This window comes from Sceloporus undulatus, chromosome 1 (assembly GCF_019175285.1).
Source record: "Sceloporus undulatus isolate JIND9_A2432 ecotype Alabama chromosome 1, SceUnd_v1.1, whole genome shotgun sequence".
In the NCBI taxonomy this organism is placed as follows: domain Eukaryota; kingdom Metazoa; phylum Chordata; class Lepidosauria; order Squamata; family Phrynosomatidae; genus Sceloporus; species Sceloporus undulatus.
Window position 1 is genome coordinate 78,035,413 of NC_056522.1, and position 26,386 is coordinate 78,061,798.

The window sequence follows — 26,386 nt, forward strand, 5'->3', positions numbered from 1 at the left end:
ATTATTATTATTATTATTATTATTATTATTATTATTATTATTATTATTATGTGCTGGCTTCTGGGAAATCCAAGCAGCTGATGCAGTATAGGCAGGCTGGGTTTGCCAATTGCTTGTACCACAATACAGGTAATTGCCCAAGGCAGCTCTATATTGACTCTTTGCTCCTGCCTAGGCATTTAAGAAAAAGGCATCATGGATTCAGAACCCTTCCATTTTCATATAACCTCCTTCTCCCTCTATGTGACAAAAGTAATGCTGTTAGTATAATGAACTATTACACTAGCACTGTGCCCCAACAGAACCTAAATCATTTCTCTTTTGGGGTATAGGATGGTTCCAAGATTTGTTGTTGCTGTTATGTACTTTCAAGTCGTTTCCGACTTATAGCAAGCCAAAATTGACCCTATCATTGCACTTTTTTGGGAAGATTTGTTCAGAGCAGGTTTTCCATTGCCCTCCTCTGAGGCTGAGAGCATGTCAGGTACCCAAAGTCACCCAGTAGTTTTCATGATACTCTGAATTAAAATCAAACAGAAGCATATTAAGTGGGAATGGTGGAATCTGATGCTCCACCCCCCCCATCTCCCATCCAAAGGGACCCTGAGATTCAGAGGGCACTGCTGAATGAGTGGGCTGTACTATAGAGAGATGTTGGATAAGTAGGTTCTTTGAAATGTGGTGGAGGTTACCATACGTTTCCACTCACAGACACAGCCTCTTGTCTGATTTTCATAGACTGTCCCTCACCTCAGTTATTAACACCAACATCTATCTTATTCAACAGTCTTCAGGAGGAACAGGGGATATTTGGGGAAGAGGGGTTAGGGATTTAGCTTTCACCATCCCTGGTACACAACTGTTGCTAGGATCCAAAAGTCTACACATTTTCATTTCTGAATTTTATTCATACATTTTTCATGTACTGACAAATATCAGCCTAAGAGATTTTGCCCCCACAAAATCATGTTGAAATTGCTGACATTTTACAGCACAGTTAACATAATTGTTTGTTTTATATAAGTTCATCTTTAATGTTACCTTATATTTACTTCAATTTAATTCCTGATGTATTCATCATTAGATGTAACTTTTTAAATATACAGTTGTTTTAAGTAGATAACACTGTTAAAAGTATCTGCAATTATTTTAAGCCAATGACTGTTAAAAGTATCAGTGATGTAAGTATTTAGAATGTGAATTTAAAGAATTTAATTAATGTTCAATGTGGTGTGATGTAAATGTCAATGTTCTCATTATATTTGTTTACTTGGTCACTGATTCAACTATACAATTTCTTTTTGCAAATGTGGAATCCATCAATCATTTAACATCAATGTAAAATGTCACCTGACTTATGTGCATTTGCTAATGTCTAATTAATGTCTACTAAATGGAAATTTTACAGGGATGTACCACTGGCAAATTGTCGAAATATTAATTCATGAATTGCTAAGTTCTCAGATATTGGACTGATTCAAGGAGGGAAAGATTTATTTTCACAAAAAATGGAATTATTTATCTCTATTCAATACTATTATGATGGACTTTTGAGATCTGTTACCCTCTTGGAATAACCCCCTTTGAATGTTATTTTCTCGATGTCTTTCTGTTGTAGCATTCTGGCATATGTTATAAATAAAGTCAGAATTGGCTCTCTCAATTTCCTTTTTCCATAAATGATATTATACTTACTATATAATAATAGATGAACTTTAGATATAACGGCAATACATTTTCATTTATTCTTGGGAATAATGAACGAGCATCTCATAAATGGATGAAAGTTCTGTAAATTGCTTCTAAGCCTGCTTTTCCCTCAGTGGATTGTATCTGGATTACTTGAAGTGTGTAGGTTAATATTTTTGTGAAAATCTTATATATAACTGGTAAATGACTTATCGATCTAAAGTTCTGAATGTGACTTTTGCTCCTTTCCTTGAACAAAACTATGATGATGGCACAATTCAGTTTTGAACTTTTTAAATCTTTTGCTTAATGTATTTTGGGAATGGAGTGACCATGCTTCTGATATCCAATATAACAAAAACCAAGAAGGAAAAGATCAGCAGTGCAACTGTAGCAACATCTCCATAGCTCATCTTCCACATATCACCAACAAACACCTATAAACCTGCTGTAGGACCAGCATAGCTACGTCCTTGTTTCTCAAGATCACTTAGCAGCTGTGGAAGCGTAACTAAACAACTAACTTGTCTATGTTGCCCTGAGTAATTTTAAATGAATGATGATGAATCAATTGCTAATGAATTAAATCGTTACATTTGCCAATGAAAACCACTTTCCTATGTAAGCCAGATATTTGTCCATTCTCATGTCAACTGGGGATTCCTTCAAAATGCTTTTTTTTAAAAAAAATCTGTGTGTCAATCACACAATCACTATTAGCAATCACTATAATCAACATGGAAGCTACACTGATGTATTAATGAAACCAATGGAAAAGGATCAGAATGAAGGTTAAAGGATTAAATTAAATTAGCTGAGCCACACATGAGACCCTGCTCAGCTAAGTGTTTCCACATAGATCAGCTTTTAGTGAAAGTCTTGGCAGGAACACAATGGCAAACATTTAGAAAACATATACAGGCACATGTTAGAGTGCACTGAAAATAATTTAACAGCAATCACAACTGCCTGATGGTGGCACTACCTCCATCATCTCTGTCTTCTAAGCAGGATGTCCAGTTTTGTGATATCATAGTACCATTTGATGGTGAGGTCACTGGTTTAACATATATATGGTAATAGCTCTGGAGGAAAATATTTGTTAACAGGGATTATTATTGCTTCTGCCATTTTATATCTGCGTCAGCAGTCCATTTTGAAATATTTTGGTGATTTAAAAAAAATAAGAATAAGAAGAATGTAGAATAAAAACTGAATAAAATATAATTTCTGCCAATGAATAATGTCAACAAAATTCACTCAGAGAAAGAGGGTTGACTCATGATGCTTTAATTGCAGCATTTAATTTAAATATGTACTTAATTAAAATATAACTTGTTAATTTATTAGCCTAGAGTTATAACTGTGATACCAATTTTCAAGCATCTAATATGTCCCCCAGCATATAATTTATTTCATTACACTAAAGTGGTTTTAGCGATTATTCCTTAAAATTATTGCAAGCACATTTTCTTATTTGATACAGAAGAAAATCAGAAGGAAAAAGCCCTCGGAATCCAGAGACTTTACTATTTAAGTATGCTCAAATATTAAAAGATGATCATATACAGTTTTAGTTAAGCAAATGTTAGCCTTTGAATGAGATTATCTTAAATACTGCCATTTGCCTCCCCAATATTTCAAACTATATATATTATATTTAATACCATATAAGAATCATATAATCATACAATAGCAAACTCAAATTCTGAGTACCTGTCTTTATGTATTCAAAACAGCATCATCCACCAGTAATTCACAGGAAACTTGGGAACTCCAAGGTTTGCAGAAGTACTACCTCCAAAAACTTACTGGGACACACACGCACACCCAAAATGGCTGAGCATCCTTTACTATAATAGAATAGTCACTGACTACTGATAGTGCTAGAAAGCGTGGGGAGTTAGAATTTGAGTATCTGGGGAAATGGGGTTAGCTGGCTGGACCTCTGGAGACAAATACTTTATTGTCTCAAGTTCCTTTTATCTATCTACAGAAAAGTTGGCATGATTAAATATACAGAGCCCAACACTACTGAGAAAGCATCAGGATGATTCTGCAAATGAAAGTTGTGCCTCACTGATTTTTATAATTCATTGAAAGTACAGGCAAACACATGAATAGGACAATTCAGTAGATACTGTCTTGAAGCAGACAAACAAAAAAGGTAGAAAATCTGCCTCTTCAATCTTGGGGTGAAACAGATGGGCATCTAGGAACAGCCAAAAGCTGCTCCCAGCTCAATCACCCCAGGGCTGTGGCAAACACATGCCATGGCCTGAAGGCACCTCCTGCTGTGGTCTCAAATGGATTGCAGCAAGGAGTGGGGAAAAGCCATTCCTTTTGGGGCTGGTTTTGGGCCCGACACACCTTCCTGGCACTCTGGGGGCATGTGTCATGTAAATGTCATGCCCTCTGAGCAGCTGGAAGCCGCCCCAGCTCACCCGTCTTTTTCGGGCCATAGTTTTCCCTTCTTCCTTACAACTCTCTGTGACACCTCAAGATTTGCTTAAGCGTATTGGGGGAATTCTCTGGAAAACAATGGGATGTTGCATGTGGTACTAAAATGAGTGGGAGGAACTTGCAGAAATCAAGAGCCATAACACTTGAATAAATGTTCTATTATTGCAAAAATACTAGACTAACAGGACATAAAGCTAAGATTAAGGGAAAAAAAGCAGGAAATAGGAGTATTTTCACAGTGTAGGAAATCAGTGGATTTCAGTAGTGGTAGGGAATCTATAGTGCTGCCAGTGCTATATAACTTATAACTGTGAGTTATGTTTATATTTCGAAATGAACAGTGAAGCAATTGGGAGCTAGAGTGGTGTGGTGCTTTGAGTATGGGATTAGTACTCTGAGAGGACATTCTGGAATTTATTATGGATAAAAGGTTGGAATGTAGGATGGGTCTTGGGAAAGGAGAGGAGGGAAATGGGAGATTTCCCCAAAACCAGGGACGAAATGGGTTACACCCTCTGCCAGCCCTCTGCCATTAGTCCCTCCCCTCCAGTGTGATGCAATTCAGGTCCATCGTTCCCACTTGCTGAACACATTTTCTAATCAATTATTTTTAAAAGAACTACCTTTCCCCCAAAAAAGTTATTCTTTTGCATTTGCCTCGCTTCATTGCGGCTCAGAGCAAACGCAGTCAGGTCTGAAACTATTTCCAGTGTGAACGAGGCACATATATGCCAATCAACAAATCAATTTAAATCATAGTGGAAACGGGCCCTTGATGCGATTCAAAAAGGCAGTGCTTACATTATGATGCCTGTCCCAGCAAATTGCTTTCTAGCAAGCATTCAATACACTATCTTTTGTTTAAATTTAGGAAATTAAAGCTGAATTACACTTCTTGGTTTGAACAGCAGTAGTTTAATGCAGCTATAAATGGTCTTAGAAAAAGCACTTTATTTCAGAATTGACCACATTGCTCGTTCTCTATGCAGCATCCTACTGACATCCTTTTCTGTTTTGTTGCCAGGCAGAAAAAAAGCAACGGCTACCAGATTTTGGGAATACTAGAGGTATTCACTTCTGAAAAGGAACTCTATAATCAAATTTTGCTGGGGAAGACAGAAGGAGTTTCACACAATCCCTGCACTACTTGCACTGTCTCTTTTAAGCAGGAACATTTGTGGTTCGTGTGTGTGTGTGTGCATGCGCATGCGCGCATGTGCATATGTGTAGCTTCAAGTTGCCTGTTGACTTATGGCAACTCCATAATTTCATACGGTTTTCTTAGGCAAGGAATACTCAAAGGAGGTTTTTCCCGCCCCTTCCTCAGAAATATAGCCTATAGCATTAATGGTCTCTCATCCAAGTACCACAGAGCGGATCTGCTTAGATCCAAGATTATATGGGATCTGGTGCCTTTAAAATATTTAGAAATTCCCATCCCAAATGATGTTGTCTTTCAAGGACCACATCCTCTACACACACTCAGCCGTGAGCCTAGCAGTAATACAAGAAAAGAAAAAAGGCAGAGCAAATGGTCCTTAGTAATGAAATGAAAAATTCAAAGATATGCTCTGTGCAACACTGACGGCAAAAAGAACAAATCTAAAGTCATCATGAAATGGTGAGAATTATTTGGGTTTGTGATAGTGCCTGCTCTTGCTATTTTGTGTTTATATATATAAAAGTACAGAGTGGGACGTTGCAAGAGATCTTTTGGAAGAAACAAGGAGAGATAACAGCCTTTCCCTGCCTGTCCCTAGCTTCTGAATGAACTTCAAATATAATCCTAGGGAACTACTCTAAAATCAGGATAGCACAAGCCAAAGGTACAAAGCAAGAATCTCAAAAGGTTAAAACCCTTGCCGTCTGCAGGTAAGATGCAGCCTCTTGAAAACCACTGTCCTGAGCACCTATGTGCTTGGCCAAGAGATATGGCTACCTGAAGAAGGGCCCACTTACCCTTGCTCCAAATACACTTGGAAAAGTCTTTCTATTCCATTCAGACACTACTATTTTATAGCCTTCCTTCTCTAATACAAACAAGCTTCATTTATATACCACTTCATACTGCCTAAGACTAGTAGTGTCTAAGCGGTTTACAACTGTAAGATAATTTGCCCCCATCAATCTGAGTACTCATTTTAGCAACTTTGGAAGGATGCAAGCCTGAGTCAAGCTTGAGCCCTTTTTCTGGTCTTGAACTCGCAACCTTATGGTTTTGAGTGAGTGGCTGCAATACAGGCATTTAATCACTGCACCACCAGGGCCATAATACTGTCATCTGAAATAGATTAGCTGGCAGTATTGGACCTGTGTTGTACAGATAGTCTTATTCTGAACTGAATGGATTCAGATAGTAGTGATATCAAAATACTTCTCTAATTAATTTGTTACTAAGTTATACTGGGGAAGGTATTTTGAAACAATCACTACCAAAAAGCTCAGTACACTAACCTATTATACAATACCAAGTGACTGTAAACTTGTTTTATTATGTATTTCAAACCCAGTCATTGAGAAGCAGCATAGAAGTCTCTCTACATAATGGGTAGATTTAATGGGTTTAACACACTACTTGTTAAAATATTTTTATAAGCACTAGCTAGTATGCTTTGAGAGGAAGATAGCAACTGAATAAAAATATAGCCTGTACTGTATAAGATTAGAAGGATCTGAAACCTCATTTTCCCACTAAAGGTGTCACATCAGAAGGGACATTGCATTTCACCAACACAAATGAAAACATCAAAACAGGCATTGATTTTCCTGATGGTCACATTGTCAGTTTGATTTGGTTTGTTACCTGCCAAACCATATTCTCTCTTTGTAGCCCCTGAATAAAAGAAAGAGGGAGAAGGATTGGTGATAGGACAGAGATTAAGCCATTCATTATGCTTCTAATTGGGACAGGACTTTGGATTTACCTCCCAGGCAGAAACGAAAAATTTATCAAAGCACCATGGGTGGCACTGAACAGAAATTTACCTCCTGACAAGCAGCATTCAGTTCTTTTAAGACTGATGCTTCCATGTGCAGTTTAAAGATTAGAGTGCAACAGGGGCAAACACTTGTAGAAGGCAACCTTTATAGCTGGGGGAGAAATGGGCTATCAGATCTGAAGCACACTGTGATAACAAGATGTCTCCCCAATGTTTTCCATTTACCTGCCAGGCATGCTCCCTTTTGGAATAGAAGTGGCTGTTTTAACTGAAAGAGGAGGGGCCATTTGTTTTCCTCCTGGCTGCCAATCTACTACGTTCTGAAGCTTATAACACTGCGTGTTTCCCCTTGGGTCCATAGTAATGTGAATTGTCTTTATCCAAGTGCCTAACAAATCATTGTCACAGAGCAGCAGCCGACCTTTCTTTTCAATCTATGCACTTTTCAGGAGTTATAAATCAGTTGACTTTCAAGCTCGATGAGATGGCATATGCCCTGGTTTGAAGAACAGATGGAGGCTTGGGGGGAAATTGTTTCTGCAGGCTTGCTACAAGCAGCACAGCTCCATAAAAGAGAACCATTCCCACTAATTTCTCACATAAATTATACAAGCAGAGAGTACTAGCCCATTCAGCAGAGAGAGAGAGAGAGAAACGTTCACCTATTTTTCAGAGGTCATTTAACAAATTTAAATCAAAGTTATTTCTGATACATGAGTAGGTTTTCAGTCTATAAAGTTTTTTTTAAAATTGCAATATGCATCAAGCAAAAGGATGGCTTTAAAATATGTACAGAAAAAAAAACCCCACTATAGAATTAGTTTTTAAAGCACTGCATGTTCTCTGGTCTCCCATGTAACAACATAGACAAATTAATAATAGAGGCATTAATGTTCTGTGTCACAAAAATCAGGTGAACTATCATTTCTCTTTAGAGGTCTTTAGAAAAAAAAACTCCTCCTAATGGTTGACTTTCAAATAGTAGTGAGGGTCTATTAGTAAAAGAAAAAGAAAACTAGGGCATTTCCAAGGCAACATCCTTTATTCTTTAGGAGAAAATAAATTGTACAGATGTTAAATCAATGTACACGTCACTACTTTACCAAACAGAATACTTTACTTAAAGGGATAGGAAAAACATTTCTTCAAATGCTTTGAATTGCAATCATGAAGATAATGGAAAGAAAGCGCAGTGTATTGCCAATCAAATGAAACCACTGAAAGAGAAATGTCTATGAGCCTCAAATACCAAAAAACAATATGGAACAGTGAATAGTGAGTTTTTCTCCCTCCAAAAATTGCTGAGATCATTTGTGTCAAATATAGGTAGCTAATAAATTACAGAATTTTTAAAATTATGTTCATTTAAGTATATTACTTCATCTTTCATTCTGCAAATAATACTAACCATGATCTATGCAGCCACTATCTATTCCCATCTTAATAACTGCCTTGAGCGTGAAATTAATCCTGCATATTGTTATAACTTTTAGTTTTAGGTTTCTTAGTTAAATAATAAACCACAGTGAAATGGAAGAGAAATAATTTTTATCTGGAATAAACTCAACAGTAACTAAGGGTGGTAATGTAAACATAATTTTTAAACAGAAGAATACCATTTCCGGCTCTTGTTATCTAGAATGATACACTTTATCATCAGGGCCACTTCTACCATGTAAATGAAATGAGCAGCCACTTGGTGGCTGCATATTTCGATGAGATCATTCACTAACCTGGCTACGGTCCAGTCTAGCTACTCAGACTATGTAAAAAGCCTTGTTCCACCTCCACTTCAATACACAGTGTTGTGAGTTGGGAAGTGGACCACTACAGAGAATGCAAGATCTGTGTCTGTTCTAAAGAGTGCATACGATCCCTGAGGAGGCACTGTTATTATTACCAGCTTGGTGTTTTGTATAGCATCCAGGTGCACAGAGTCATTTATCCTGGATTTTGTAGGGGAAATGCGTTTCTTTTCATCTTTCGCATGTCTGATCACTCACAGCAAGCATGTTTGGTATGTCAAGGACAGTCAGAGAGTACTACAAATTTCATAATGAAACTTAAGACATTGCTGCTAAACCCATTTTAATGCTTGACCTTTAGGGGAGGGGACTTTCCTTGGGACCACAGTGTGTCTTGCCAAAAATCCCTCTCCTGATGTTATTAGCCACAGGGAAAGAAAGCTCTCCAGGAAGGCAACTGGAGCTTTTCTCTTGAAACAAACAATGTGTGTGGCAAGATGGATAGGATTTTTGACAGTGCCATGGCAGCAGGTGAAAACCCTTCCCACCCAGAGATATTCCAATAAAAAACTGGTCTCTCAAGACCTGCTATTAATGTTTAAAACTTTGATAGGTTTCCCTAGTGATCTGTTTAGTGTTACATTTAATTTGGACCATAAAAGTATGTTTATAATTCATCAGTGCTGAACCTTTGTCAAGGCTTTTGTTAGTCTTCCCATGGCAAATTGCAGCAATCAGGAAACTAGATACTTTACCTGATAAAATAATTTTCCCATTCATGAAAAATGCAGAGAGAGCGGGAAAGCCCTTTACTATTTATTTATTTATTTATTTATTCATTCATTCCAAATTTTACATCCTGTCTTTCTCCCACAGTGGGACTCACAGAATCATAGAGTTGGAAGAGACCACAAAGGCCATCCAGTCCAACCCCCTGCCATGCAGGAAATCCAAATCAAAGCGTTCCCGACAGATGGCCATCTAGTCTCTGCTTAAAGACCTCCAAGGAAGAAGAATCCACTACACTCTGAGGGAGTGTGTTCCACTGTCGAACAGCCCTTACTATCAGGAAGTTCTTCCTAATGTTGAAGTGGAATCTCTTTTCCTGTAGCTTGCATCCATTGTTCCGGGTCCTGTTCTCTGGAGCAGCAAAAAACAAGCTTGCTCCCTCCTCAATATGACATCCTATCAAATATTTAAACAGGGCTATCATATCACCTCTTAACTCTTCTCTTCTGCTCTTGGGGGGAGAAATGAAGAAAGCCCCTAACCACTCAAAATAGCTCTGCTGGACAACACTATGTGGATGCTTTGCTGCCACCACTGCTATGGCATAGACTTTACTAGGCCCAATCAATATTCACAGAGTAGGATTAAGAATATATTATTTTACCCTGACTGTTGTTTTAGTGTACAAATACAACTATGCATCTTTAAAAAGCTGGTGTGTGTTTGTTTATACAGGTTAAGTCTCTCTTATCTGAAATTCTGAAATCCAAAACCCTTGGAGCTACAACACATATCGTGTAATATGTACATTTGTGAGTCTGGAAAAGGACATGAAGCTGGAGATAGAAGTGATACAACTATCAGGAGATTTGCTGCTACCTCAAAGATAGAACCAGGTGGTTTGAGGTCTACCCAGAGATCTCCTGTACAGTAATCAAGTCCCTTATACAAAATAAAATGATGGAGTATTTGTGGGCTGCAGAGAGATACAAGACAGTACTGTAGAGAGACACAAGTGGAGAGAGACATGAGGAAATTTAAAAAAAGCATGCTTTTTAAAAAATGCATGAAGCTTTAGAAGGCTCCTCTGATATGCAGCAGGGACAGGCTGCCAAGCAGACCTCAACCCCTGCCTCAGACCCACTGCCTAACACACCTGCTGTTCTTTCCAAGAAATAAACCTCACCTCCTTTTTTTCTGTTAAAGGTTGGCTCCCAGACTTGAGACTCAACTTGACACTTGATTTGAAAGTATCTTGCAAGGACTTGAGCCTTGACTTGAGATTTGAATATAGAGAACTGAGACTTGGACTAAAAGACTCGAATATATCACTGCTCTCAATCCACGGAGAGGTCCACTTTGAGAGTGCAGACTGCAAATCCACAAATTTCTGATAAATATGAAATTTCTGATAAATACTTGTACATATTTATATGTATAATAGATACTATTTAATTTTTAAGATATTATGTTTGAGAAATGATTTATGTGTTGTCTCAATACCACAATTATAGTTAATATGTTTTTGTTTATTTTATAATAGTCCCTGAAGGAGGCCAATTGGTGATACACCAAAACACATTGTGCTTTTTAAGGAATAAAAGGTTTTGGACCATCACATACCACATGGGACTTTGGGGCAAAGCAGATGGTCAGGAAGGAATGGCCTTTGACAACTCCAGCAGTGATCGGGCTTCAGTTTGGCCAGGACAATAGTGACTGCACAGCCCACTCTCAAAGTGGACCGCTTAATGCAGTCCCAAGCCACACCGCCCAGGAGCCAGATTAAAACGACTCCTTTTTAATCAAGTCCTTTGGACAGGAGGGTGGTGTTTGAGTGACTACAGGCTGCTTTGGGGGCATGGCATTTGCATGCAAATGCCATACCCCCAAAACAACTAGAAAACACTTCTTTCAGCCCATGTGTTTCATGTCTTTGGACCCAAACAGACAGGCCAAAATCTGTTGGTATGCCGTTTAAATGATACACACATCTTAAGAGTCCAGAAGCTGCGCCAAAGCTGTGTTCCAGTCCATAGGACTGGAGCATGGCTTTGGCACGGCTTCTGGCCTCTTGGGATGCATGCATCATTTAAATAGCATACCTCCAAAGTGATCCAAAGCAGCTTTATTTTGGCCTGTCTATTCGGGCTCTTTGTCACCTTTTATTCTTCTTCTGTGAATACATGCTTTCCAATCTTTTGTTCTGTTTTTTCATGACACAAAATGCTAACTAATTTTGTTCCATTACATATTCATTCCAATAGTTTTCAAATTCTTTTCTTTTTAAAACAAGCTTAATAAAGAAATGGTACAGCAATGGATGGGAGTAATGATCTATGAATCCATAAATAGTGATTTAATTGATCACCCACTAAAGTACTTAGGAAAATTAAAAAATTGATTAGAAGCACTTTAGTTTGAACTAAATGGAAGAATATGCACTTTGGCACTGAAATAAATGCTGTATTTAAACTATCTCTAACCAGATGGGATTAAGTTCTTGCACATCAATATGAGTTTGGAATAAAGCCGGGATCTCCCCACTCCTTGACTGTAAACAGCCTGCTGAATCAGCACAGAAAGAACTGTTAACATGGAAGAACATTTGCCTGAATGCATCATTTTCTCAGAACCAGAATCATCACTATCTCACCACCTTAACTGAAAAGACTTTCATAACCTGGCTATTCTTGTAGCAAGAACCGAACCGGGTGCATCCTTTTTCATCCCTTTTTACAAATATTTCTCAAGACACAGATTATGCTAGAAAAAACATCTGAGAAAAACTTGAGCCTTTTGTTTCTTCTTGCCTTTACCTAATCAACACTTTTCCAGTTCAGCCCCAAAGTGCTGTTTACCAATGTCTTGCATTGTGTTTTTAATTACTAGCTTTCAATGCTTCACTTGCATTATTGCTTTAAAAAAATAATTACACTGGGCCAGCTGTATTCATGGGCTCCAGATACACAGATTCAACTAACTGAAGATTCAAAACATTTGGGAAAAATTTTAAAATACAGGAGAGCTAATAAAGCCAGTATCTTCACATATGGAAGGAGAAGAAAGGAACCCAATTCACTTTCACTCAGTGACCGTCCTGCTCACCCCCACGGCTTGGCTGAGAGGTTCCAGAGCAGCAGAAGAGATCTCTGGGCTCCTCCACCTCTGGGGAGCCTGCCATCCAACTATTTCCACCTTGTGAACAAAGCAGGAATGGCATGCCAGCTGACCAGCTCCCTGACCTCACGAGGACACTTTTAGTCAGTTTATCATTTCTCTTTTCTTTTTCCCATCCTGCACACATCACATTACAAAACTCTTTCCACCATTCATATGGTTATCCACCCACTGTGGCCTTTGGCAACATCCTTTCTCCTACCTTTGTCCCTCATCTTGTCACTTCATCACCATACTCACAAGTTTTGCATATTCATACAGTGAGATTATAAAGGTCCTTCCTAGGCACCTATTCACTACATGCAACTGAGGAATTATACCAAGTCCATGAAAGCTGATGCTACAACTTATTTTGCACAGTTAGTCTCAAAATCCCAATCTTTATTTTAGTATTCAGTAATATATTTTTTCACTTTAGGATTGTGTCTAATTCTTCCATAGCTGCCCTTCCAAGTCCTAATCTTCTTCTGATTTCTAACCTGCAATCTTTATTCTGGTCAAGTGAGTGAGCCAAGGTATGGAAAATGTTTAGCTATTTCAGTTTCTTCATCATTTATATTAAATTCATGTAAACCATCAGTAGCCATTATTTTTGTTTTCTTAATCTTCAGCAGCAAACCCACCTCAGTACTTTTTTCTTGACATTTTTCAGCACTTGCTACAAGTCTTTGCTGTTTTGTAGTAGTAATATGGTGTCATGTACATACCTTAAATTTTTGATGTTCCTTCTATTTCCGGCACACAACTTTGACTGTAGCCTCTTGTTCTGAGTACAGGTTATGCATCAGAACAATGAAATGTTGTGGCATATTCATTTTTTAGGAGTAATACATAGTTTTTCATGATCTATACAGTCAAAGGCCTTTGCTGTAATCTATAAAGCACAGGGTGATTTTCTTTTGGGATTTTTTGATGCACTCCATTACCCAACATATGTTTGCAATATGATCTCAAGTACTTCTTCCTTTCCTGAAACCAGTTTGAACATCTGGCATTTCTTGTTCTATATATGGTAGAAGTCCTGGCTGAAGAATTTTGATCATGATTTTGCTTGCATGGGAAATCAGTGAAATGGTCCTAAGGTTAGTGCAATCTTTTGTATCTTCCTTTTTGGGTAAAGCCACATACATTTAGTTTAAAAAACAAAAGTTGCAGATGGGTAAGTTCACTTGAAACAAGGTAGATTTTTAATTACTATTCACTCAAACGGACATAGGAAACAACAAGTGTTTGTTTACATTTATATACCTTGGTATGTATCTTTAAAGTGGATAAATAATTAAAAATATTTAAATGCTGAAGTAATACACATATTATATTAAAACATAAAAATTTAAACCTTGGGCTTATCAAAGATCACTTCAGTTCTTGGCCAGATAAAAAGGCTTTATGCTTTTAGGAGCTGCTTCACATGTGACCACATTCCTAACTTGAAGTCATTTGCATAAAAGAAATTATAGACAATTTATTTTCTATTCTACCTTTCTCCCAAAATGAGACTCAAGGTGGTGTACAGTACAGATTGAAATAAAACAAAAATAATGTATAATGCAAAAGTTTTAAAAATACAATTTAAAACGAATACAGTTGAAATATTAATTTAAACCATTTAAAACAAGGTACGTAGCAATTCCTACATGGAGGTACATTTGGTTTGGGGAGTCCTGCCATTCCCATGCCCTTGGGACAAAATAAGAAGATATCAAAAGGGTTATTGTAATGACATTCAGTATTCAGATATATCACCCTGTGAAGAGCTGGAAAATGATCCACTGAAAGCTAATGGGCATTATAACTCCATATTTTCCACAGCGATTACAGTTTTTCAGAGCAGGTCTCTTAAGCATTACACTTTGTTGTATAATGCTTTGTACTATACTTTGTACTTGTCACTTCTTATAAAGTTTCATGTTAAAATCTTTATATCATCATCAGTAATATGAATTTTGAAGCAAAACATACAATGTGATTTACAGATATTCTTACAGCAATCTTCTACGTGCATTTTGTGATAAAACTGCTGAGCTTAATCACTATCAAAGCAAATCTTTTCTTGTTCTTACTATTCTTACTCTATTATTTACATCAGACAGAAATGTTAACTCTAGTTAGCCCAACTAGAAGCAGAACCAAAGGCATATGTTAGTTTTGATTGCAGGCAGGGTATAAATGTATCACATTTTCTAGTGTATCAAGATTCTTTATCATTTCATATTAATAACAAAACACCGCTACATCATCATCATCATCATCATCATCATCATCATCATCATCCTTGTCTTGCCTGAAGAGTCTTATTTGTTCATATTTTAACAAAATTCTGAGAGTTTAAATTAAAAATATTTTCAGGATGACCTACTCAAATGTCCAAAGAAGGCAGCATGGGGTCCCATGCTCCCCCACACACAAATGCTCATTCTTGGGAATCTTTTCTCCCCTAGTTTACAGATACAATTAAATAATAAACACACTGTTGTTGCATGCCTTGAAGTTGTGTCCGACTTACACAGAAAGTCATGTTTGTAACAAAAATAATTAAATGGAAAGAGCAGGTTAAAGATCAGCATTCATTTTTCAAATTAAATTTAAAAGCCTGCTCCATTTACTTAAAAGATTGGCAAGTTTTACAAATAACATCACTGAGCCTTTTAGAGAGGAACACTGCTGCATTAGAATGAAGTCATTAGGCAATACATTTATTTTGAAGCCAATTAACCTTTTGTCAGAGATGTCGGAACCATAATGGTTTCAGCAGTGGAGGTCAGCCTCTAACAGGGGCACGTATGACAGCGATTACGCTGTCTGACATATGCTGCAGACTGGGAGTGCAGCCGTGGAATGAGAATCTGCCTTCGTTTGTATTCTGCTCTGCATTTCAAGGGAGCAGACAATCTTGACCTATCCATTTAGGTAATTAAAGCTTCCATTTGGAACTGTCCTGCAGGAAGGTGAAATTTGGGGGGAGATAAATGGCTGCTGCTCACTGTATCCAGCCACTTCCATCATTTGATGGACTGCCTGAAATAGGCTGGGTTGCCAGATCTTCATAAAAATAGAGATGAATTGAGCAGGAGACAATTCTCTAAGGCAAAGCAACTCTGTCATCTTCCTTTTTGCAGCATATAATTTAATTGTTAGCCAAGGTAGATGGCTGACTCAGGAGGCCACTCTCTAACTGCTCCCCCACGATCTTCTATTTGCTAAGAAATTACTCCACTTATATTTACTTATAAGCCAACGTTTTTTTTGGCAATGAGAGATGTCACTTCAATAAGTGCAGCTGGCTGTCACAGCTGCGCCCTGGCTTACCTTCCAGGCTATTTTGTTTCCTCTTGTATCATGCTCAAGGGCAATTGGGAAGTCACCTCGCTCATAAAACTTGCGAAAGGCTGTGGGCTTTATTGGTCTTTCTTTAAATGCTCCGGCAGCTGGGGGACCTTTCACCTAAAAAAACATTAACAACAATAATAATTATAAAATCCTTCATGCAAAATGTAGTCAGATCAAGAAATACATTTTTGATTAAATTACTGATTTAATTGAAATGGCTTAGAGACCAGATGCTTTTCATACAATAGCACTGATATCTATGTTCCCTATGGCACACTATATTTTTGTCTGGCTTTTATCTCATAAAAATAATGATCTTTATAGAAACTACAGGTTATTGTAAAGTAAATATTTAGGATTTTATATGTAGTTATATTGCTCAATGTATAATAAGAAAAAGTGCTTTGTCTTCAGGTAACTTACTTAATGCAGCCTTGAAATGCAAAAGGTTAACCATCAGATGTAAAATTTGTGCATATTTAAATACTTGATAGAATTCAACATACTTATTTTTATTTATTTTAATTATTTGTTTACAAGCCATCTTTCTTCTGGTCCAAGGATGAGCTAAAAACAATACAATTTTAAAATGCAATTAAGACAATCATATTAAAATAAAACACTTTGAAGGCAATGTATACATGGAAGAAATCAAGAGCAAAACGTGCCCCTAAACATGTGAATCAAGCTCAAAATATGCATCACACACTCACATTTTTTCACTGTGTGTCTGAAGCAACAGGAATGAGCACCAGGAATCAATGAAATTATGTGACAGTAACTTGTAGCTAAGTTGTACCCCAGAGGAAAGTTTATGAATTAAATTCAACAAAGCTGGTTCAGTCCCAAATGAACAGTTTGAATAACTAAAGTTACTGTGGGACCCCATTCATTTCCTTTTAAGAAGAACTGATCAGCAAGCGAGGTTTCCAGGGTTGGAGTAAGCCTTGCTTTAATAAACCTGTTGTATGTACAGCATCATGATGAGTTTCTCAGAGTGCATTTTCTTGTTTTGTTTGTTATGATGCCACCCTTCCAGATAACAACTGGCACTCTGGAGCAAAATGTCACCCTTTTATCTGTACTGTGAGGACAACACTTTTATTCATTTTTACTAGAGGCTCATACAAGAAGGAACTAGTCCCACCCAGTCTTGTTTTCTTTTCTTTTTCCAAACATAAAAAGAAATGGTACATGAGAAAGGTGAAGTGGATGTCTTTCAGGGCCAGTTTTGAGATCTGTATCTCAGATTTTTTCACATATCATGCACATATAGACATACCACTAGCTTTATTTTCTAAACTGAATTCAAAATGAGTTGCTTCACTTCTTTTACATCTCTTTCACAATGAACATTTTCAAGAGGGAAATGTACAACATGAAAAAATGTATAGCCTCTGAGACTGAGTTTGTTTTTAAAAATGTGGTATGTGGGATCCAACATAATTGCTATGTAAATACAAAATACTTCTATACATAAAATAAAAGCTGTGTTCCTGGAAAGAGTCCTTCCATTAGTTCATCTCTACTTCTTTGAATGGAAGCTCCCCCAATAATGGAGCATCTATCTTGCATCCCAGAAACAATTTGTTGATTCCTGCAATAATCCATCATTTCCTCAATAGTCATTTCAATAACATTATATAGTGGAGAAATATTCACATCAGTTACCTTTTCTTTTTCTTTTTTTTTTTCCTTTCATTTTTTTTGTGGGGGGGACCATTATTACTACTAATGGTAAATCAAGAAGACAAAGTTTAAATTCTGAGATGAACATTTTGTGTGGGAATTAATTTAACCATTAACTGTGGAAGTTCCAGAAAACTGCACTATTCCTCAGTTCTGCATTCAATCTGCAAAAAAATCCATGTCTTTCTAAATATATAAAATAGTATTTTCTGTACATACATGTTTCCTTGAATGAAAACATATATTCTGATCAGGAAACTTGCTTTCTACAAGAAAAAAATAATGTCATTTTCTGCACACTAAAACCCATACATTATTTGCACAGAAAAAGTTCCAGACTGTGAAGATTCTCATCCATCCAGGATGATACTTGGAAGCTCCTTTTTGGTTGGGATATGAATATTTATAGGTTCCCCCCCCCACCCCTATTCAAATGTCACTTGAGTCTTGAACGTTTTAAATGGCTTTAGCAAGAGATTCTGTTATCCCCCAGGACCATCTACAGATGTGGATATTGTGCAACCCTCTATATGTTGTTGGATTGCAGCCCCCATGACCCCAGGCCATTGCCTATGCTGACGATGGCTGCTAGGAGCTGGTCAATAAATATTGAGAGGTCCACATGATTCTCACCTAGAACTAGAATGTGGAGACACCAACAGTTACCTTCGTTCGAGGGCTTTTGTACAAATAGAAGAGATAATGTACGTAAATATTATTTTCTAAAAGTTGAAAAGAAAATATATGTCATTTTAACTACTATCTACATGCAAATATCTGAGATAGGGAATCCCAGACTGCACATGTGAAGCCATTCTAACAAAATGTGCATAATTTTGTTGATGCAGAAAGCTGATGCTTCTTCTGGTATCTGTCTGTAAAGGTGTTGCTATTGAAGAACAGTGGCCGAAAGGGCTAAATTCAATTTCCAGTTCCAACCAGAGGAGACCCACTGAATCAATTACTAAATATTAACACTTGTTAAAATCTCATAGATTTGCTGGACTTAGACTCTACCATCAAGAGATAGATGATGAAGAAGAAACTCTAGTGCTCTTATGAGTGTACTGTATTTTAATGGTTTTACAGTACAGAGGGCCCTTGGTATCCATGGATTTGGTATCTGTGGATTTCAGATTTTTTTTAAATATAAATACTTGACACTGAGGCATCCAGGCTGAGAAGCCATCTGCGGGCATAGTTTTTGGTGGGGTTTCTTGGCTATGTGGCCGTGTTCTGGAAGAGTTTATTCCTTACGTTTCACCAGTATCTGTGGCTGGCATCTTCAGAATCTGCGGGCAGGAAGAGAGGCTACGGCAGGAAGACCCAGGCACCTGGAACACATTCTTTCTGTTTCTGCTGCTGGGAAGGGCATCTGGTATTCTCCCAGGAAGCAGGAAGAATAGAGGCATGGTGCTCCTTCTTGCCGCCACCATCCTCTTGGTTGATCTAAACATATCCCAGAGGAAGGAGTTAGCAAGGCAGTCAGAAGCAGCACCTTCCCAGCTCTGGGGCTTATCATGGGAAATGGGGCTTTGGTTTGCAATGCTGTGTGTCTGATGTGAACCTATCACAGGAAATGGGGCTTTGGTTTGCAATGCTGCATCAAATCAGACACTCAGCATTGCCCCCAATTTGCTTCTCAGCTTACATGCCTCAATCTCAATTAATACTAGTTTTTAAATAATGACTTTAGCAACAGCCATTTTTGGTATCCATGGAGGGGGGCGGTTTCCTGGAACCAACCCTCCATGGATACCAAGGTCCCACTGTATTGTATTTTAACTGCTAATTTTATGTGTTTTTAATTGTTTTGTATTTTAACATGCTTGAGCTGAAGTTGAAAAGAAATAACATTTACATGATGATGATGATAATGATGAGAAACAAAGGTCTACAAGCCTCTGAAGGTTAAAAAGGTAAAGGTAGTCCCTTGACATGAATGTCTAGTTGTAACTGACTGTAGGGGACAGTGCTCATCTCTGCTTCTTTGCCGAAGAGCCAACATTGTCCGAGGACTGGGGACAGCGTGACTCCACTGAATGCTGTTACCTTCCCACTGAGAAGTGGTACCTATTTATCTACTTGCATTTGCATGCTTTCAAACTGCTAAAGTGGAATAAGCTGGGACCAGTGATGGGAGCTCACTCCATCATGCAGCACTCAGGCCTCGAACTACCAACCTTCTGATCTTCCAATCATCAGAATTGGTGTTTCAACCACTTAGCCACCGCATCCCTGAAGGTTAGGTTAGAGTAAACTCTTCTAGAAATTAACATGCCTTTTTCCCTTCAGAAAAATAATATCCCACCCACTCTAAATATTCCACATGAGAAAATTATTACAGAATCTTCTGGAGGTTTGTAAATGAGTGAAGTCCTAAACATGTGCTCTAAGAAAAATAATAAATAATTATACACTTAAGAAAAGATTTCATGAAGCTTGCTGCAACAAAGCACATGGTATCTTTCAACAGTATTTCATCCGTTATTCATCAGTAAAAGAGAACAAAAAGAAGGGAGAAAAAAGAGAGGAACAGGAGAAAAGAAAGAGTGAGGAAGATAAGAGAAACTTGATTCTCAGAGTTATTTTGCATTTAAAATTTATTTAAAAAATCATGGGCCCCATACAGACAGGCCAAAATAAAGCTGCTTTGAGTCACTTTGGAGGTATGCTGTTTAAATGATGCATGCATACTAAGAGTCCGGAAGCTGCGCCAAAGCTGTGCTCCAGTCCTTAGGACTGGATTGTGGCTTTGGTGCGGCTTCCAGACTCTTAGTATGCATGCATCATTTAAGGAGCATACCTCCAAAGTGACCCAAAGCAGCTTTATTTTGGCCTGTCTGTATGGGGCCATGGTCACCTAGCAACATCATATGGATTCACTCATCTTGTCACAGTTATCAGAATAAGAAATAAGAATCTGAGATAGATCTAAAAGATATTAAAGCTACTTATAAATACCCATGTTTTGTAAACCATCATTGTTACAATGGAGTAATTGTTTCTTAACGTTTTCTTTGTAATCTCTCTGGAAAAGGTAGTATAGAAATTAAAATGTTATCTTTATTTATGACAAACACTATCAATAAACAATTAGAATTAATGTACTCTAGAGGTATTCCTACAAGTATTTGATCATTCAAGACCTATATTTGTTCTTTTGGAGTAAAAAATATTGTCAGAACATCTGTTATATAGAGAAGTCTGAAAATTTCAAGAAGATTGCTCTTTTGGAAAATATTCTTCTTCCTTTTCCTTATTCTTTATAGATTGTTATACTTTATTCTTAATAAAAAAATTTTAAAAAAGGAAAATATTGTTCCAGCAATAAAACACATAAGAAATATGTAAAACAAGAAGAGGTTTATAATAAAATTGATTTTCAAAGCCATGGATTACTTGAATCAACTAAGGCTGCAACTGCACTGCTGAAAGCAGTTTGACCCAGTTTAAATGCCATGACTGAGTGCTGTGCAATCCTGAGATTTGTAGGTTTGCCTTCTCTGTCAGAAAGCTACGATGCTACAACAAACTACAAATCCCAGGCTTCCACAGTACTTAGCCATGGCATTTTAACTGGTGACAAACTGCATTATTTATGAAGTGCAGATGCAGTCTAAGTCAACTGGATTGCTTTATTGGTAATTCAAGGAAAGAAAGTTTAAATTAAAATCCATTTCTGGATATAGTTAAAGAAATGAACAGAAGAAAATTCAGATAAGTCCCCTACATTATTACATTTGCCATAAAAGACAGAAAGGAGAAACTGTTATGCTCAGCACAGGTAAAAGTTAGTGAGCATGTTAATTTAAGATATTTAGAAGTTTAAACCAGTTTAGAAATGCAGAGTAGGAGCAAGACACTGAATTACCTGACTATTGTCAACAAACTGGACTTTGAGCATTACAGAGGATGGTATACATTTATTCTAGTATCTCCTGCTCTTGTAATAAAAGTGCCCAGAGCAGCATATAATTCTAAAACTAATATAATAAATAGAATTACAAAATATGGATTAATATCAGTTACAAAACTAGGGGTAGAAGAACAATGCCAAAGGCATGCAGTAAAACAGGAAGAGTAATAATATTTATTACTACACGACTTGTGCTTACAACATCTTCTGTTTTGTAACTCATAAAAATTTCCTCTATTTTAATTGTTTACCTGAATCAGTCGTTCATTGTATTATGTCATGACACACTAATGTTCACATATATTTAGATGGGTATTAGGAAGGGAATTAGGTTCCCACTGACTCAAGAAAATAGGAAATAATGACAGTAGATGAAAAGCATAATCTTATAAAAGTCTACACATGCCCCAATGAATTATCCAAGCATTACATCCAGGTACATGTGTCCCATGTACATGATAATAAGTCTTACTGACCAGAAGAAATCTTATTTCTAAATAGAAATGCATAGGTTTGTGCTGTAAAATAGATTACTGCTCTTATATAGATTATAGCAGTTTGTTATTATGTCAATGACATTCATGAAGGAGAACACCATGGCTTGTATGCTACCTTTTAAAGGTTATGTACTCTATTTGTAGTTTAAAATTGTACAACAGAAAAATGGAATTAGGCGAAAATTACATAAAATGGATCAAGGAAATTTACAAAGAACAAAACTCTAAACTATTGATCAATGGGGAAATGACAAAAAAGTATTAAAATAAGTAAAGGTACTAGACAAGGTTGCCCCCTATCCCCCCTTCTTTTTATTACCGCCTTGGAAATATTGAATAATAAAATTAGACAGGATAAGAAAATTGTGGGTATAAAAATAAGAAGTTTCGAATATAAAGTATTAGCATATGCAGATGATTTGGCAATAATCTTATCAAATCCAGTGGAAGGTATGACACACCTACTTAAATCAATAGAAGAATATGGGAAATATGCAGGCTTAAAAATAAACAGGGAAAAATCAATTATTTTACCCTTGAATATAAATCAGGAGGAGTGTGAGAAAATTAATACTCTGTCTAAATTTGAAATTAAAAGTAAAGTAAAATATTTAGGAATAAACATTACAAGGAAAAATTCGGATCTATTTAAAAATAATTACATACCACTGTGGAATAATATCAAAAAGGATTTAGAAAGCTGGGCGGGTCTGCGAATATCATGGCTAGGGAAAATCGCAGCAATTCAAATGTGTGTTACCCCTAAACTACTATTCTTATTCCAAAACCTCCCTATTATAAGTAACGATAAACCCTTTAAAGAATGGGATAAAGAATTATCCAAATTCATCTGGAATAAAAAGAACGCAAGAATCAAATTTAAAGTACTACAAGATAATAAAGAAAATGGTGGGGTAGGATTACCGAACTACAAATTGTATTATCACGCATGCTGTTTGGCTTGGATCAGACACTGGGTACAAATTAAGAATAACAAAATTTTACAATTGGAAGGTTTCGATAATGTGGTAGGGTGGCATGGGTATCTACTATATGATCAAATCAAGACAAATAAAAATTTCAACAATCATTACTTAAGAAGATCACTATTAAGAATTTGGCAGAAATATAAACCCTTCTTTGTAACCAAAATCCCAGGGTGGGCGTCGATAAACGAAGCTGTTTTTAGGAGAGAAAGAATGAAGGAAACGGAATGGGTAAGATATAAGGATTTATTAAAACTGGAAGAAGGGAAATTTAAAATTAAAACAATGGAAGAATTGACAGAAGAAGGCTTTAGCATTAACTGGTTCTTATATAGACAAATTGTAGAAAGATTCAAATTAGATAACAAAAAACACCAAATAGAAATAGTAGACTCAACATTTGGACTTTTGATGATGAAAGACACTGAACACATTATTGCCAAATTATACAAGTTATTATTAAAAATAGAGATGGAGGATGAAACAGTCAAATATTTTATGATAAAATAGGCACAAGATTTAAAAACACCAATACTATTGGAAGAATGGGAAAAAAACTGGAAAACTAGGCTGAAATATACCCTAAGTACAGATGTAAAAGAAAATTATCTAAAGATGAAATACAGGTGGTATATAACCCTGGAAATATTGGGTAAGATGGGCAATCACAATAGGAAAGAATGTTGGAACTGTAAATGCAAAAAAGCAAATTACATACATATGTGGTGGGAGTGTAAAAAAATTAAAAACTTTTGGAGCCAAATTCATAAAGAGATGGAGAATATACTCAACACAAGAATTAAATTTGAACCAAAATTTTTTTTATTGGGCATGATAGAAGATAAAGAATTAGAAAAGGATTATGGGAAAATCATATTTTACATGATAACGGCTGCAAGGATGATAATAGCAAGAAGATGGAAAAGTAAAGATAATCTGCAGGTAAAAGATTGGTACGTGAAAATACTTGATATGACAGAATCCAATAGACTCACAGATTTATTAAGAAATGGAGATGAAACAAGATGGGAAGGTATGTGGGCACCCATTATAGATCATTGTATAGAACAAATAAAGAAACACCGGAATAGAACATAAAAAGGGTAAAATGTTAGGAACATAAAAGAAAATATTTTGTTCATGTAGTACAACGCAGTGTTCAACAATATTGACTTAAGAGTCACCTGTAATATCAAGAAGGTATAGTGATGAATACATAAGGGGAACAATAACACTAAGAAGATGCAGGAGTGTACAAAAAGAAAAAAAGTGGTTGTTCGAACATTGAATAGAATATGACCTGAAGGTGATATTATGTGACAATCTTAGAACCTACAAAAATGTATAATGGGAAATGATAATAGATACACTCTGATATAACATGTAACACTATAATAGGGAAATGTTCGAACTAACGTAACAAAGTAAGGGATAATACTAATAGAGAAAGTTCATAGTAATCAGTTGTCTTCAACTTGGAGGAAGGGAAGGGATTTTAAATGTCTATTGTTATTTGTTGGCATTTAGTTTAGAATGTAAAGGAATAGAGATGGGTTATTGTTAGAATGATTTTCTTTTTTTATGTATTTTGTTTTATTTTGTTTTGTCTACTGTTTAGTATCTGTTGTTGCTGTTTTGTCTTTTTTAACAAATAAAATCTATAAAAAAAAATAAAATAAAATTGTACAATAGCTGGATAACTTGTTTTATATCCTAAAGACACAGCCATGTTAATCTGGAACAGCATGTAAAGGGATATTGTAGCACCTTTGAGACTAAGGGCTGGAACAGACAGCCAGGAAGATGCTTTGGGGCCGCGGTAAACACACACCACCGGCCCAATCTGCCCTGAACCTGCCCCAAATAAGAGTGGGAAAGATCTGCTCCTCTTTGGGCAGGGACAGGGCTGCCTTTTCCAGCTCCCCAGGGTGGCTTCAAGATGCTCTGGCAGTTTGTGGCATGTAAACGCCATGCCACTGGAGCGTCTTGAAGCTACCCACATCTGGGCAACCGAACAGCTTCCAGGCGGCTTGTGGAAGACTTCGGAGCATGCAGCATGTAAACGCCACACTCCCAAGATGCCCAGAAGCAGGCTCTAATAGGCCGTCTGTTTAGGCCCTAAGTGAGACTTCAGGCATGTCATCACTGGCCATTTCTTTCCGAGACCATTGCTTTTGACACCCCTCCATGTGATAAACAAGGGGGTTAGTTTACCACCATCTCCTTGATTGCATATGCACTCCATTCTGACCTCAGCAGAGCAGTAGTGACAGCCGGGATCCTGGAGGAAGCTGCTTTGCTGGCGGTGGCTTCAATGAGGATCCATCCCCTTCCCTGTGCTGCTCACTGTGGAGTAATGGAGATGATGTCTGGACAACTGGATCAGGCCAAATCAAACCCTCTCCAGTTGTGCAGACAGCTAAGAGAACTGGAGGCACTCCAAAGTTTCTGAAAAACTCCAGAGTAAACTGAGGGTTCCCCTAAACCAGATTAATGGTTTAAAACAGTAGTTTTCATAGAATCATAGAGTTTGCTACAGATGTGGTCCTATGTCATCTGGACAGATCACACCAGGACCAGGGTGAGTCTCGTGTACATCCTTAGTGTACACAAGCCCACAATCCGATGAAATAGACTTCAGTCCATGTAAACCTATGCTACCAAGTTCTTTCTCTAAGGCCTGATACACACGGGCCAAAAGAAGTAGTTTCCAGCTGCTTTGAGGGTGTAGCGTTTAGATGATGCACACCCCAAAGCAGTCAGAAGCCTTTCTAAAACCAGCAAATTGAATCCAGGAGCTGCTTGGGACCTGCAGCAGCAGCCTGCTATGGAAGCCTGCTGTGCAACTGCTGCAGTCCCGGCCTGATCATGGCCGGACAGGCTAGAGGCAGCTCCTTCCCAATCATCTGCTTCATCCCTCAGTTAATCTCAAAAGTGCTACAAGATCCCTCTGTTTTATAGTTTTTATTATGCATACAAATAAATATCATTTGCCTTCTTTAAATCAAATAACAAATTAACTGATTGTAATAGGTCTACTCTAGTTCTGACTGAGTAGAAATCTAATCCAGTGTATTTAAGATCCTTGTTAATGCTATGGAGACTGACCATAACCAGGCTAAAGTTGGTCATGGTTGAGCCTGTATTGCAGTATACGTTTACTTCAGAATAAAGTGCACTGAGCTCAGAAAAACCTACTGCTGAGTAAATATGTTTAGGA

The 26,386-nt window shown here is 37.1% G+C and overlaps 1 protein-coding gene across 2 annotated transcripts in view; it reads right to left on the bottom strand.

Annotated features, from left to right (window-relative positions):
• The window catches only part of PACRG (parkin coregulated), a 308,951-nt gene that overhangs the window by 237,093 nt on the left and 45,472 nt on the right, over nt 1-26,386 (bottom strand). For both annotated transcript variants that reach the window (XM_042474688.1, XM_042473864.1), the window contains exon 2: nt 16,055-16,189. In XM_042474688.1, coding sequence (XP_042330622.1) covers nt 16,055-16,189 — 135 coding nt within the window. The remainder of the gene's footprint in view (nt 1-16,054; nt 16,190-26,386) is intronic.